Genomic DNA, 12,660 nt, shown 5'->3' on the forward strand with positions numbered 1-12,660 from the left:
TAGTTTTCTATCCAAATGATATGATTTGAATCTTGGAATAAAAATCTGAACTGAAACAAAAGATATTGTTATGTAAAAGCTTTTACCATCAATGTTTTGGACTATGGTTCTATATTAGGATGAATGGAAAAATGAAAGATAGATTGGAGATCAAGATATTCAAAAGAGGAAGGAAAAAACAGAAGCATGAAATGATAAATAGAACAAAAATTAAATTACAAACAATTAAAAAATAGGTACAATAAGATGAATCAAACAATATTTAAAACAATGATAAAATAGATAGAATAAGATGAATCAAACAATACTTAAAAATAATAGGAAGAAATCATTTAATTATCATATTAAGAAAATATATTTTAAAAAACTTTCATATTGAATAATCTAGTTGTCTTTTAAACGTGTACTATTTGTTAAATAACATAATGTTTTTTAGTTATATTTTCAATCATTTTAAAGAAATTTCTTATTTATTTAAAAGATTGAGAACTTTTTAAATTTTATTGCTCTTTATTTTTTTGTTACTTTGTATTTCTTTTTAAACAATATATTTGAATATATAAATATAAAACAATGATCAGCACTATTTTTTAATTAAAATAAAATTTGTATATTTTTTTAGGTTGGATGAAATTTTTTTATAATAAAATTTAAAATAAATCTTTTGACAACTAAAATATTCTATAATATTTAATATCCTATACTTTTCCATACATTTTATATTTAAAACAATTAGAAATATAGAGTAAGAAACTTCTCTATTCTTTTGTTAATTTTTTTTAGAGTTTTAAAAAAAAATGATAACAAAAATATTTTATGATCGATTTGAAAAGAATCTTGTTTAGGGAAGAAGATCTAGTAGTTGAATGCATTTCAATTGTTGTAATAAAAGCGTTTGATTCAATATCCATATTTGTTGATTTAACATTCATTTTTTTGACAATATTGCACCAATAGTTGTGACTTTTAAATTGTTAATTGTTGATGATGACTATCCATATTTAAATGAAATGCACCCTTAGTTGTAAAAAGTAACCAATCATGTGATGTCACATCAACTGCACAAGTATGGGCCCTTTTTTTGCACGACTATTGGTCTCATCTTTTTTTTTGGGTTGTTTTGGACACCTTGTCAAAAAGCATGTTGACGTGGCATCATATTTGATGATGTGACCCTGAAACATTAGTTAGAAGTAGGGAACTTGCCAAGTAAGCAGCTTTAAAGAATTGAGAGTGATATGAAATTTTTACTTAAGATTTTGAGAAGCACAAGTTAGGGTGCACAACAACTGAGTCTCCTTTCCTCTTGTTTCGCCAATTTTTTGTCGTTTGACATTTCTTTTCCCAATTGATAAATTTTGAGTCTGTATTGTACTTGTATGCCTTTTCATTCACCTAAGGCAATAAATACTTTACCCATTTTCTTTTTGAGGAGGTGAACTTGAACAAGGGAAACTTTTCTTTTGATAAGAATCTAATATGTGTGTGGGACAAAGAAACCAATTGTTTGATGTTAGTCGAGGTCTTTTTCACATTGCTCGTAAATCAGCTTGAGCATACTTTTGATAGGCTCACCTTTAGCGAGAGAATGGAAACAATAACCACAAATCTCTAGAAAGCAGCCTGAACATACTTTTGAATACGCTGAATGGAAATAATGACCACAAGAGCTGAGCTGTACAAAGCAAAACGCGAAAGAAAATGTTGACATTGCAGCAGTAGAGAAGATGAAACAGAGTATTGCTGAATTTTAAATGTTGTTACAAGATTTAAAATAGATGTTTTTAAAAGATAACAAAACAAAATATTTTATTATATTTAATAACTTATACTTTCTTATATATTTAACATATAAAAAAATAGAAAATAGAAAAGTTCTTTATTCTTCTGCTAATTTTCTTCCTCTTTTAGAATTTTTTTAAAAAAAATGACCAAAAAAATATTCCATTAGGGGAAAGGACCCAGTAGTTGTGCACCCTAACTTCGCGCTTCTCAAAATCCTAATTGGAAATTTCAAATCACTCCGTTTTTTTACAGCAGCTTACTTGGCAAGTCCCCTGCTTATAACCAAGGTTTCAGGGCCACATCATCAAATATGATGCCACATCAGCATGCTTTTTGCCAAGGTGTCCAAAACAGCCCCACAAAAAAGTGAGACCAATAGGCATGCAAAAGAGACCCCAATAGTTGTGCAGCTGACATGGCATCACTTGGTTGGTTACTTTTTACAATATTAGTACATTTCTTAACAACTATTGGTACATTTCCTAACAACTGTTGGTACATTTGCTAACAAAAATTGATATTTTTTGTTTCAAACAAAAGATTTTATTTGTTCAATTTTGGGAACAAAAGGTATCAACAACCCTCACAACAATTGGTACATGCTCAATTACCGAGTCCTTTCCCCTATATACTCTCCTAATTTTTTCAGGATTTGAAAAGAATCTTCTTTACCCTTTTGCCAAATTTTCATAGTCCGACATTTCTTTTACCAATTGATAATTTTGTATTGTACCTGTATGCCTTGTCAATAACGTAAGGCATTAAACTAGTCAGCATTTACCCATTTTATTTTTCCACAGACGAGCTTGAACAGGAAGAGAAACTTCTGTTTAAATGGGGACACACAAACCATTTGTCTGACATCAGTGTCAGCTTTTCTTACATTGCCCGTAAATCAGTGTCATTGGCTAAATGGAAAGAATGAGCACAGAGCTGTACAAAGCAGCCGTGTCGGGCGAAGTTGCAGCACTGGAGGAGATGATGCAGACGCGGAATATTAACATTCTCGCGCACAGGTTACCCACGGAGGGGACACAGCTTTACATGTATCTGCCTTTCATGGCCGTACGAACTTCGTAGAAAGGCTTCTTCAACACGTCAGAGCGCAATCAGATGAAGAAGCAAATCAAGAGTACTACGCAAAATGCACTCAAAATGTTGTACCCAAACACAGATCCTCGTTACTACGCAAGATTTGACGGCCAGACATGCTTGCACCACGCCTTGATCTATCAGGAAGATGGTACTATTGAATGCAACTTAGAAAATATTTTTTTAAGATTTTTTTTTAAAGCATGTCTAAGTACTTTCAAGAGTTATCTCTCATAGTCATCCATTGTTGTATGTGTTCTTTTCCTGCATAGGTAGCTAAGACATCGATAGAAAAAGCCCCTAAACTGTGCGAACTAGCGGATTACTTTTTGGGGACGATACCACTGCATATTGCAGCCTTACATGGGTGTAGGAAGAGCATTGCTCGTAAGCTGTTAGCATTGTGATACTTCTTCTTCGTTTACAAAGGATAAAATCAAGCAACAGACTGCACTTCACTTAGCAGCACAACATGGACATACGGATATTGTGAGATGCATACTCAACTTTGCAGAAGACTGTTGAAATGAGAGATGAAGACGGTAAAACTGCTCTCCACTACGCCGTTGAAAATGCTAAAGTGGGTGTTGTAAGATATTTGGTGTCTTTCGCAAGGGTAATTAATAAAGCTAACAAGAATGGGTACACTGCGCTAGACATAGCAAATCAGAAGTATGAAGAAGAACCATTGTCTCCCTACTTTGCAGTACGTAAAACATTTTTTTTTTCTTAACTTCACTTCCAGTTATTTTGCTTTCAGTATGGTTTTATATGGAACTCGCATAAGCCTTATTATTAAACCGCATTGATGTTGCTGCAGATTTGGTGGTTCCTGAGCAGCAAGAATGGGATCACAGGATTGGAGGCGGCAAACCAGATCAGAGAAACATCAAAGCCATTTCCAAGTGATGAAAAGTATTCGACAAAAATCAACAGTCTTTCTGTATGTGCCATATTGATTGCAACGGTCACATTTCAAGCGGTTTTCACCCTGCCAGACCATGACAAGGACAAGACGGCCCTGTCCGCGGAGATTTCTTTCCAAAGTTTTATATTCTTCGTTTGGCTGGCATTTTGCTTTTCAATGGCAGCAGCAATCCTTCTAGCCTACGCAACCTCTTTCCGTCGCTATCGTAGTTTGGCAGTAGTCGCAGCTATCTTATCAATGGCCCTCTACAGCATGATGATTTCATTTTCCTTGGCCATATTTCTACAACTGAGGAAAGGGTATTATAAGTTGGCAGTTTTCTTCTTCTGTGCAATGTTTTTGCTGGCCCCGATTGCCATTGGGGTGATACTAGTGGTGTTGCATAATGCCATCGGTTTTCGAGTCTCCGAGTTCATACAACCAGGGCTTTTGAGAATAGGCCGCTTTTTCCAGGCCAGCTTTAAGAGGGACGCGTCTATTCTGGTTGTAAAATGGCAGTACGGATTGACTAACACGTGTGTTAGTCGTGCATTTTACACTGTCGATTTTGCAATAAACGACTGCGATTTACTAACACATCGCTATCACGCTGTACAAAAGGTCTGTTTTGGAGCCAAAATAGCTTCGGCCCTTTAAGAGATGCTTCCACTGATTTGACCGGAAATTGATCGTCTAAAATAGTGCAATTGTTATTTGGTATCTTTACCTGATTCCTCCATATTCTACTATTTGAGCAATTTGTTATGGAGCTTTTTATTTTTCATATAAAATAATATCTAATCAAGAACACAAAATCTACAAATCATAATAGATTTTAATGCGATTTCTATTGATTCGATCTTCTTAATCTACCTTCTCTAAAAGTACAAAAAATATTTTAAAAACAATTATGTTATATAAATTTGTATTTTTGATATTTAAAAATGTTTGTTTTAGTAATAATTTTTATTTCTTAAAGTTAATAATTTTTTAAATATTAAAAAATAAAATAAATATTTTATTTTATGATATTGAAAAGAAATTTAACTTTGTATTAAATTATTTTATAATATTTGTATAGTTGAAGAGTTTTGTTTTGTGTTGTTTTTATGATTATAAAGTTTGTTAAGTTTTCAATGGACTTAATAGAGGCAAATGTAATTCTTATGAATTAATGATTTGTTCAAAGTATTTTAAATATTCTTAATCTTTAACAATCAACAGAGTAGAGAACATAATAATTTAGATAACAAAATATTATAGTGCACTAGATGAGGGTTGTGGGTCAAGGAATATAGTTGTGTATCATTATATCCATGGTCATAGAACTGACTCATGGAGAAGATTAAGACACCACTTCTAAACAACCATAACGAGGACATCTATTTTTGGATTCCTAGACAAGTAGAATCGAGTATTACATCAAATTTATTCTTCTTTGTTTTTCAAAATGCTGAGTACACAGTCCATTTCATTTTAATTTTTTTAATTAAAAATTATATGAATTTTTTTTTCTTACAAAATTTAAAATAAATCTTTTTGAAAAGATAACAACTAAAATATTTATAATATTTAATACCTTATACTTTTCCATATTTAAAAAAAAAAACAAAAAAAAACTTCTTTTTTCTTTTATCAATTTTCTTCATCATTTAGAAGTTTTGAAATAATGACAACAAAAATTATGTATAATGCCACCCATTCTCTTCAATCTTCGACCATTTCAAAAGAATCTTCTTTACCATTTGCCAATTTTTTGTCATTTGGCATTTCTTTTCCCAATCAATAAGTCTTGTCTTGTTTTGTACCTGCAAACCTTGTCACTCATGTAAGGCATTAAATACGTCAACACTTTATCCATATTCTCTTTAGAGAGGTGAGCTTGAACAACCAAGTAAACTTTTTTTTTAATAAGTATTGTGTGTGACAAAGAAACCAATTGTCTGATATTAGTTGAGGCCTTTTTAACATTGCTCATAAATCAACTTAACTTCACTGAGAGAATGGAAACAATGACCGCAGTTCTACACTAAGTAGTTGTGTCGGACGATGTTACAACATTGGAGGACATGTACAAGCAGAGGAATGTACTAATGGAAGGATTTGAAGTATACTCGTGTGTCCTTCAGTATAAAACCTACTATCTATTGAATCTCCTCCTATTCTTTTAGAGATGAATTCTTCTCCCCTTTTTGGGGATTCTTACTTGAAGTCTATCTCCTTTCTTTGATCCCATTAGGTTTCCAATGTGATCTTTTTCTTCCACGTGAACGATTTAGAAACAAGATCTAATTCCTCCCAACATCCACCATCCAGATCTACTACCACACAAATTCTAACAAATGATCTATCATTCCCTACTATTGAATCCTCTTCAACTTTCATGAAGGAGCCCAATTCGTCGCCAATAAATCTGAGCGTCCTCATTCCAATATACCATGGGTAAATTGTTAAGCTTAATCCACATTATTTTCTTTCCCATTATTTTCTTAATCGGGTCAAAATTATGTTCCTACTCCTTGATAAAGAAATCCAAGCCCTCCATTTGAGGCCCACTTTGCATGATTTCTCTTTTCCTTTTGTGGGATCTACATTCTATCACAAAGAACTCATTTGGGAGTGCCCTAGTTGTTAGTACTCTCCCCCAAATTTTTTCCATCGATCAATCTTGGATTTTTAATATCCCTCTTCCATACCATTTGACAAGAAAATCTATGCCTCTTTTTCTAGATCTATGTTGTTCGACGAGATACGCACTATTTTACAATTTGACATCTTCATTTGTTTGAATCCTTTCTAGTTTAAATACTTCTCCCTATTGCAATTATACCATGTCCTCCAAAACCTAAAGGTGTCATTCTCCTTCAACTCTTCTCCAATTTTCTGATGCCACTTATTCTTCTCTCTATGATTGCTGAAAGTCCTTTTCCTAAATAGAATTTTGGCAGTGCTAGTTGCAAAGGGAGGAATGCTATTTTGTTCCTCTCATCTCCACAAACCTCTCTTCCATGCCTCCCCTACGACTGCGTGATTTTATCACAAATCTTTCTCTACCGTTCTACACTCACCACAATCCTCCCAATGCACCATTGTTATCCTAAAGATCTTCAATTCATTAAATGGGATTTGATATTTTTTTGGGCTAACTAAGCATAAAATTATATGACGTGTCATGTTGCACTGCATTTAAATAAATTTAATGGTCTAATTTTAATACTCAAGCAATTGCATCATCATAAGGAGAAATCATTCATTTTACACCCTCTAGTTGTAATCTAAAATTAAATGAGATTTAAAAAATGTTTATATAGGCATATGCATGATCTAATTTATAATTTTCAATAATTTATTCACATTAGTGAGGTTTGATGAAGCAAAATACATCCCCTTGTAACATATTGATAGTCCTTCATTGGTTTGTATAAATATGTCTAGTTAATAGGTATTAGGATGCATAAAAATAGAAAATATATATCCAGAGAAATGAACAAAACTAGTATGCAAAACACACATTTTCCTAGATAGAAAACTAATATGTGGGCCCCACAAATTGTTATTTGGTGTCAAATTTGTTCTTACAATGTCAAAATAATACTTTAATTTTAAGACAACTAATAAACTATTATACATTTTTTAAAATTCTAAAATATATTAAATAAATCCACATCAACCCTACTGCATTTTCTATTATCAAACTATATATATACTTATTTTCATTTTTTTCAACGATATATATATATTTTTATTTTCATTTACATTGCTAAGAAAATATTGTATTTCAACTCATAATTAACTATGCGTACACATATGCACATATTGGAAGGGTTTTTTTCTTTATTTAAATGCAAAACTAAAGCCACACATATTTGATTTGTTATATTATTATATATTTATTTATCAATAAAAAAGTTGAAATACTCAAATCAAAATATAAAATAAAGAGTAATAATGAATAAATGGTCACAATCTTATTTACAAAAAAAATATTTCATGCTAAATAATCTATTTGAATTTTAAACTTGTATAGATGATAAATGTGTTTATTATTAATATTTGTTATAAATTACATAATTCTTTTTTACTCATGCTTGTTTGATTATGAAGAGCGAGTAAATGAAAAAATGAAGGTGCAGAAAAACAGAAAGGAAGAAAGAATGAATAAAGACACAACACAGAATTTTATGGTGGTTCACCCAAATTGGCTACGTCCACATTAACAGGGGAATTCTCTATTAATCTCTGTTCTCTTGTTACATTTAATAATACACAGTAGCAAACATATATAATGGCTCCAATACGTAAGGCTCAGGAAGCTGAACAACCAAGTGAATTGGAGGGAAGAAGACTATTGGTGTTTCATCTTCCACAATCTCCCACTTGAAACCCAATCGCTGCTGCAGAGATTCCCCTACTTGCCCTGCTATCAGAGTTTGACAAGGCCGAGAGAAGTCCGACAGAACTCGAACTTCACCCTTGTCACAGCCTTCGTGAGTGCATCAGCTGGATTCACCTTTGTATCAATCTTAGCAACCTGTAGCTTGCCTTCTTCAACTACATGGCGAATGAAATGTTCCTGTATATCAATGTGTTTAGAATGACGATGAGATGAATGATTATGAGCCATAAAAATGGCACTGCTACTGTCACAAAAAAGAACATAATCGTTCTATTTACATCCCAGCTCACTCAATAAGCACTGCAACCAAATCATTTCTTTGGCCCCTTCGGATAGAGCCATATACTCGGCCTCAGCAGAAGAAAGAGCAACTGACTTTTGTAATCTAGAGGCCCAACTGATCGCTGCTCCAACAAATTTGAAAACATATGCTGATGTAGATCGGCGTGTGTCCAGATCACCACCCAAATCAGAATCAACTTAACCCTGTAGCTGAAGTTTACCTCCACCAAAACATAAAGAATAACTGGAAGTCCCTTTCAAGTACCTCATAATCCACTTAACAGCATCCCAATGAGCCTTGCCGGGATTGCTCATAAATCTGCTAACAACTCCCACTGCATGAGAGATATCTGGTCGGGTGCAAATCATGGCATACATAAGGCTACCAACTGCAAATGAATAAGGAATACATTTCATAAAGTCTTGATCTTCTTGTGTCTTAGGACACATATCAGAAGATAGACGAAAATGATCAGGTAGAGGAGTGACAACAGGCTTAAGATCCTTTATACCAAATCTGTCCAAAACTTGATTGATATATTTTTCTTGAGACAACCTGATTTCTTTGTTCTTCCTATCCCTGATTATATTCATTCCAAGTATACGTTTCGCAGCCCCAAGATCTTTCATGGCAAAATTACGAGCTAATAGTTGTTTCAAATCACAAATAGTTTTCATGCTAGAACCTGTAACCAGCATATCATCAACATAAAGTAGTAATAAAACAAATTCACCGGAATCAAGCTTCTTGTAGTAGACACAAGGATCAGCCTCACAACAAGTGAATTGATGCTCAGCCATGAAACGATCGAACTTACGATACCACTGTCGTGGGGCTTGTTTGAGCCCATACAAACTTCGTTTCAGTTTACAGTATAAGTGTTCCTGACCCTTTTTGACGAAACCTTCGAGCTGTTCCATATAGAGTTCTTCTTCGATATCGCCATGAAGAAAGGCGGTTTTAACATCCAACTGTTCAAGCTCAAGATCATTAGCTGCGACTAAACCCAACACAGCACGAATGGAAGTCATTCTCACAACTGGAGAGAAAATTTCATTGAAGTCTATCCCTTTTTTCTGATCATAACCCTTTACAACTAGCCTGGCCCTGTAACGTTTCTTACCGCCTTCTTCTTCCTTCAATCAATACACCCATCGATTTTTCAAAGCTCGTTTATGAGGAGGAAGTGACACCAAATCCCAAGTTAAATTGGTCTGCAGGGAATCCATTTCATCTCGCATTGCCTCCATCCATTTTTCACTATAAGGATCATGACAGGCTTGTTTAAAGGTAACTGGCTTTGTCTGATCAGTGAATAATAATTCTGGACATTCAATTAGCAATAATTCATAATCTTTAAACTTTTCTGGAAGTCTCCTCTGCCTGGTGGATCTTCTTAACCCAGTAGTTGAATTTAAATTTTGAGACAAATTTTCATTTCCCTGTCCATTGTCAACATTGTTTGACAAAGAATTCTTTCCATTAGTACAGGTATGTTTCTGGTTCAAATCCACAGAACCCTCCTGCATTATCTCTGACAAACCACGATTTGGGAGTGTCTGTTCAAAACCGCCCCCTGTGCTTGAAGACAAATCTGTTGACTGGGGCAAATACGCTGATGAAGATCTTGGACTGCGTGTGAGTTGTGAAGAGAGGCATGGAGGCAGAGGACGTTGCACATTATTACATCCCACGCTAATGTCCCTTGGCAATTTCAATAACTCAAAACCTGCGCTGCGTGAGACTGGAGATGATGGTGACCTGCGCGATGGGAGAGGCAAATGATCCTCGCCAAAATTCCTTGGTAAACCTGCGCGGGAGGAGTCTGAGTCATGTGCGTTTCTCTCATTTGGAAGTGGCTGTGATGTTTCAAACCCCACGCTGCCAGAGACTTGGCGAGAGGAGTAGGGATCGATGGGCAAAGATTCTGAGTTTGCAACTGGGCACCGTGGAGAATTTTCAGCCTCTGGTAAGATTTCATAATCTCCTTGTAAAGGATGTATAACTGTTCTCAAAGATTCAGATTTCTCTTGTGAAGTGACTTCACTAGGCTGGGAATTATCAATCCCAAAGGAATCAGATTCATTCTGACTGGAGACATGTGATGAAGAAACAGGTCCAGACCCCAAAACAGAGGTTGGAGAAGTAATCGAGGTAGAAGACAATCTCAAGGGCTCCTGTGAAACATTGTTATCAAAAACAGAGAGGGGGACATATTCTGTGGTATCAATGGGTTGTGCTAGCATTGCTGGAAAACAATGTTCATTAAACACCACATCTCGACTTCGAATTATCTTCCTTTGAAGCGGATCCCATAACCGAAAACCATATTGGTTTTCACCATAACCAACAAAGATACATCGTCTTGATTTGGAATCAAGCTTGGAACGCTTTTCCTTAGGAATGAGAGCAAATGCTTCACAACCAAAAATTCTAAGATAATGATAACTAATTTTCTTACCCAACCAAGTCTCCTCTGGAATGTCAAAGTTCAAACGAGATGAAGGTGCTCGATTAATCAAATATACTGCTGTATTACAGGCTTCAGCCCAAAATTCCTTACCCAATCCAGCATTCGAGAGCATGCAACGAGCTCTCTCAAGAATTGTACGATTGAGTCTTTCAGCTACACCGTTCTCTTGAGGAGTAAAGGGAACAACTTTAATCTGATGAATACCATTGTTAGCACAAAAACTATTGAACTCCGAGGAGCAAAATTCTCCTCCATTATCTGTTTGCAAACACTTAATTTTGCAGCCACTTTGATTTTCAGCGAAAGCTTTAAATAGCTTAAATTTTGAAAATACTTCAGATTTTCTTGATAACATGTAAATCCAAACTTTCCTTGTGCAGTCATCAAGGAAAGTTACAAAATAATTAGCACCTCCAATTGATGTTACCTCCGTGGGACCGAAGACATCGGAATGAATCAGCTCCAAGGGCACGCTCTTCTTCTCATGACCAGTCCTTAAGAAGCTAACCCGCTTCTGCTTGCCATAGAGACAATGTTGGCAAAAATCCAAGTCAATTGATCTTAGACCTGGTAGTTGTTCTCTCTTAAGCATAATGGAGAGTCCCTTTTTACTCATGTGACCGAGTCTTTTGTGCCAAAGTGCAGTCCCGCTGTCTTCAATTGTCATAGCAGCTCCCACTTGATCATGATTATTAAAGACATATAAACTGCCAACTTTATTTCCCTTTGCTACCACAAAGGCCCCTTTAGTTATTTTCCAAGAATCAGAAGTAAAAAATACATGACAGCCTTGATCATAAAGTTGACTTACAGAAATTAAGTTCCTCTTGAGTTTAGGAACATGACGAACATCCTTCAAGAGCCATTTGCTTCCATCTGTCAGCTGCAACAAAATATTACCTTTCCCAATAATTTCACATGCTTTATTGTCGCCTAAGTACACTCTTCCAAACTGCCCTTCTTCATAATTAGTGAAGGCTTCTATGCAAGAAGTGGCATGAAAAGAGGCTCCGGAATCAAGTACCCATGAGTTTGATGTAGTGTCGGTTGTAGAAAGAATTAAAACACTATCATCTTTATCATAAACTGCATTAACTTTGCTGTCCCGCACTTTTTCTTGTGCTTTCTTGTAAGATCGACAATTCCTTTTTGTGTGTCCAGTCTTACCACAAAACCAACATTCGCCATCATGACCTCTAGATTTCGATCTCTTTGCAGATTTAGATCTATTTCTGTTATTATACTTGCCTCTTTCTTGAGGCCTTCCTCTTTCTTGATGCCTTTTAGTGCTTACTACCATCAAAGCTTCTCCGGAAGAAGGCTCTTGATTCTTTCTTCTCATATCTTCACTGAGAAGAGTACCTGCAACATCATCAGAATTCAACTTGTTTTGGGCTACCACCAAAGTGCTGACAGCCATTACAACGCCTTCCCAGCTATTAGGTAGCGAACATAATAACAAAATTGCCTTAATTTCATCATCTAAAGTGATGCCAACTGAATTTAATTGATTCACTAAGGTGTTGAATTCATTCAAATGGTTTGACATAATTCCACCTTCCTTCATTTTCAGATTATAAAGTTTTTTCATAATATATACCTTATTAGATGCTGAAGCCATCTCATACATTGATGAAAGTTTATCCCACAAATCTTTAGAGGTTTTCTGCAATGAGACATTAAACAACACATTGCTGGACAATGAAAGAAAGATCGTCGCTCTT

General features: G+C 34.9%; 1 protein-coding gene across 1 annotated transcript; it reads left to right on the plus strand.

Annotated features, from left to right (window-relative positions):
• Positions 1–3,153: 3,153 nt before the first annotated feature.
• On the plus strand, positions 3,154–4,473 carry LOC131032148 (uncharacterized). The gene is made up of 2 exons (XM_057963076.2): positions 3,154–3,583; positions 3,698–4,473. Exons 1-2 carry the CDS (start codon positions 3,404–3,406, stop codon positions 4,439–4,441), a joined length of 924 nt encoding a protein of 307 aa, XP_057819059.2. The 5' UTR covers positions 3,154–3,403; the 3' UTR covers positions 4,442–4,473.
• Positions 4,474–12,660: the final 8,187 nt, after the last annotated feature.

Source organism: Cryptomeria japonica, chromosome 4, assembly GCF_030272615.1.
Source record: "Cryptomeria japonica chromosome 4, Sugi_1.0, whole genome shotgun sequence".
Lineage (NCBI taxonomy): Eukaryota > Viridiplantae > Streptophyta > Pinopsida > Cupressales > Cupressaceae > Cryptomeria > Cryptomeria japonica.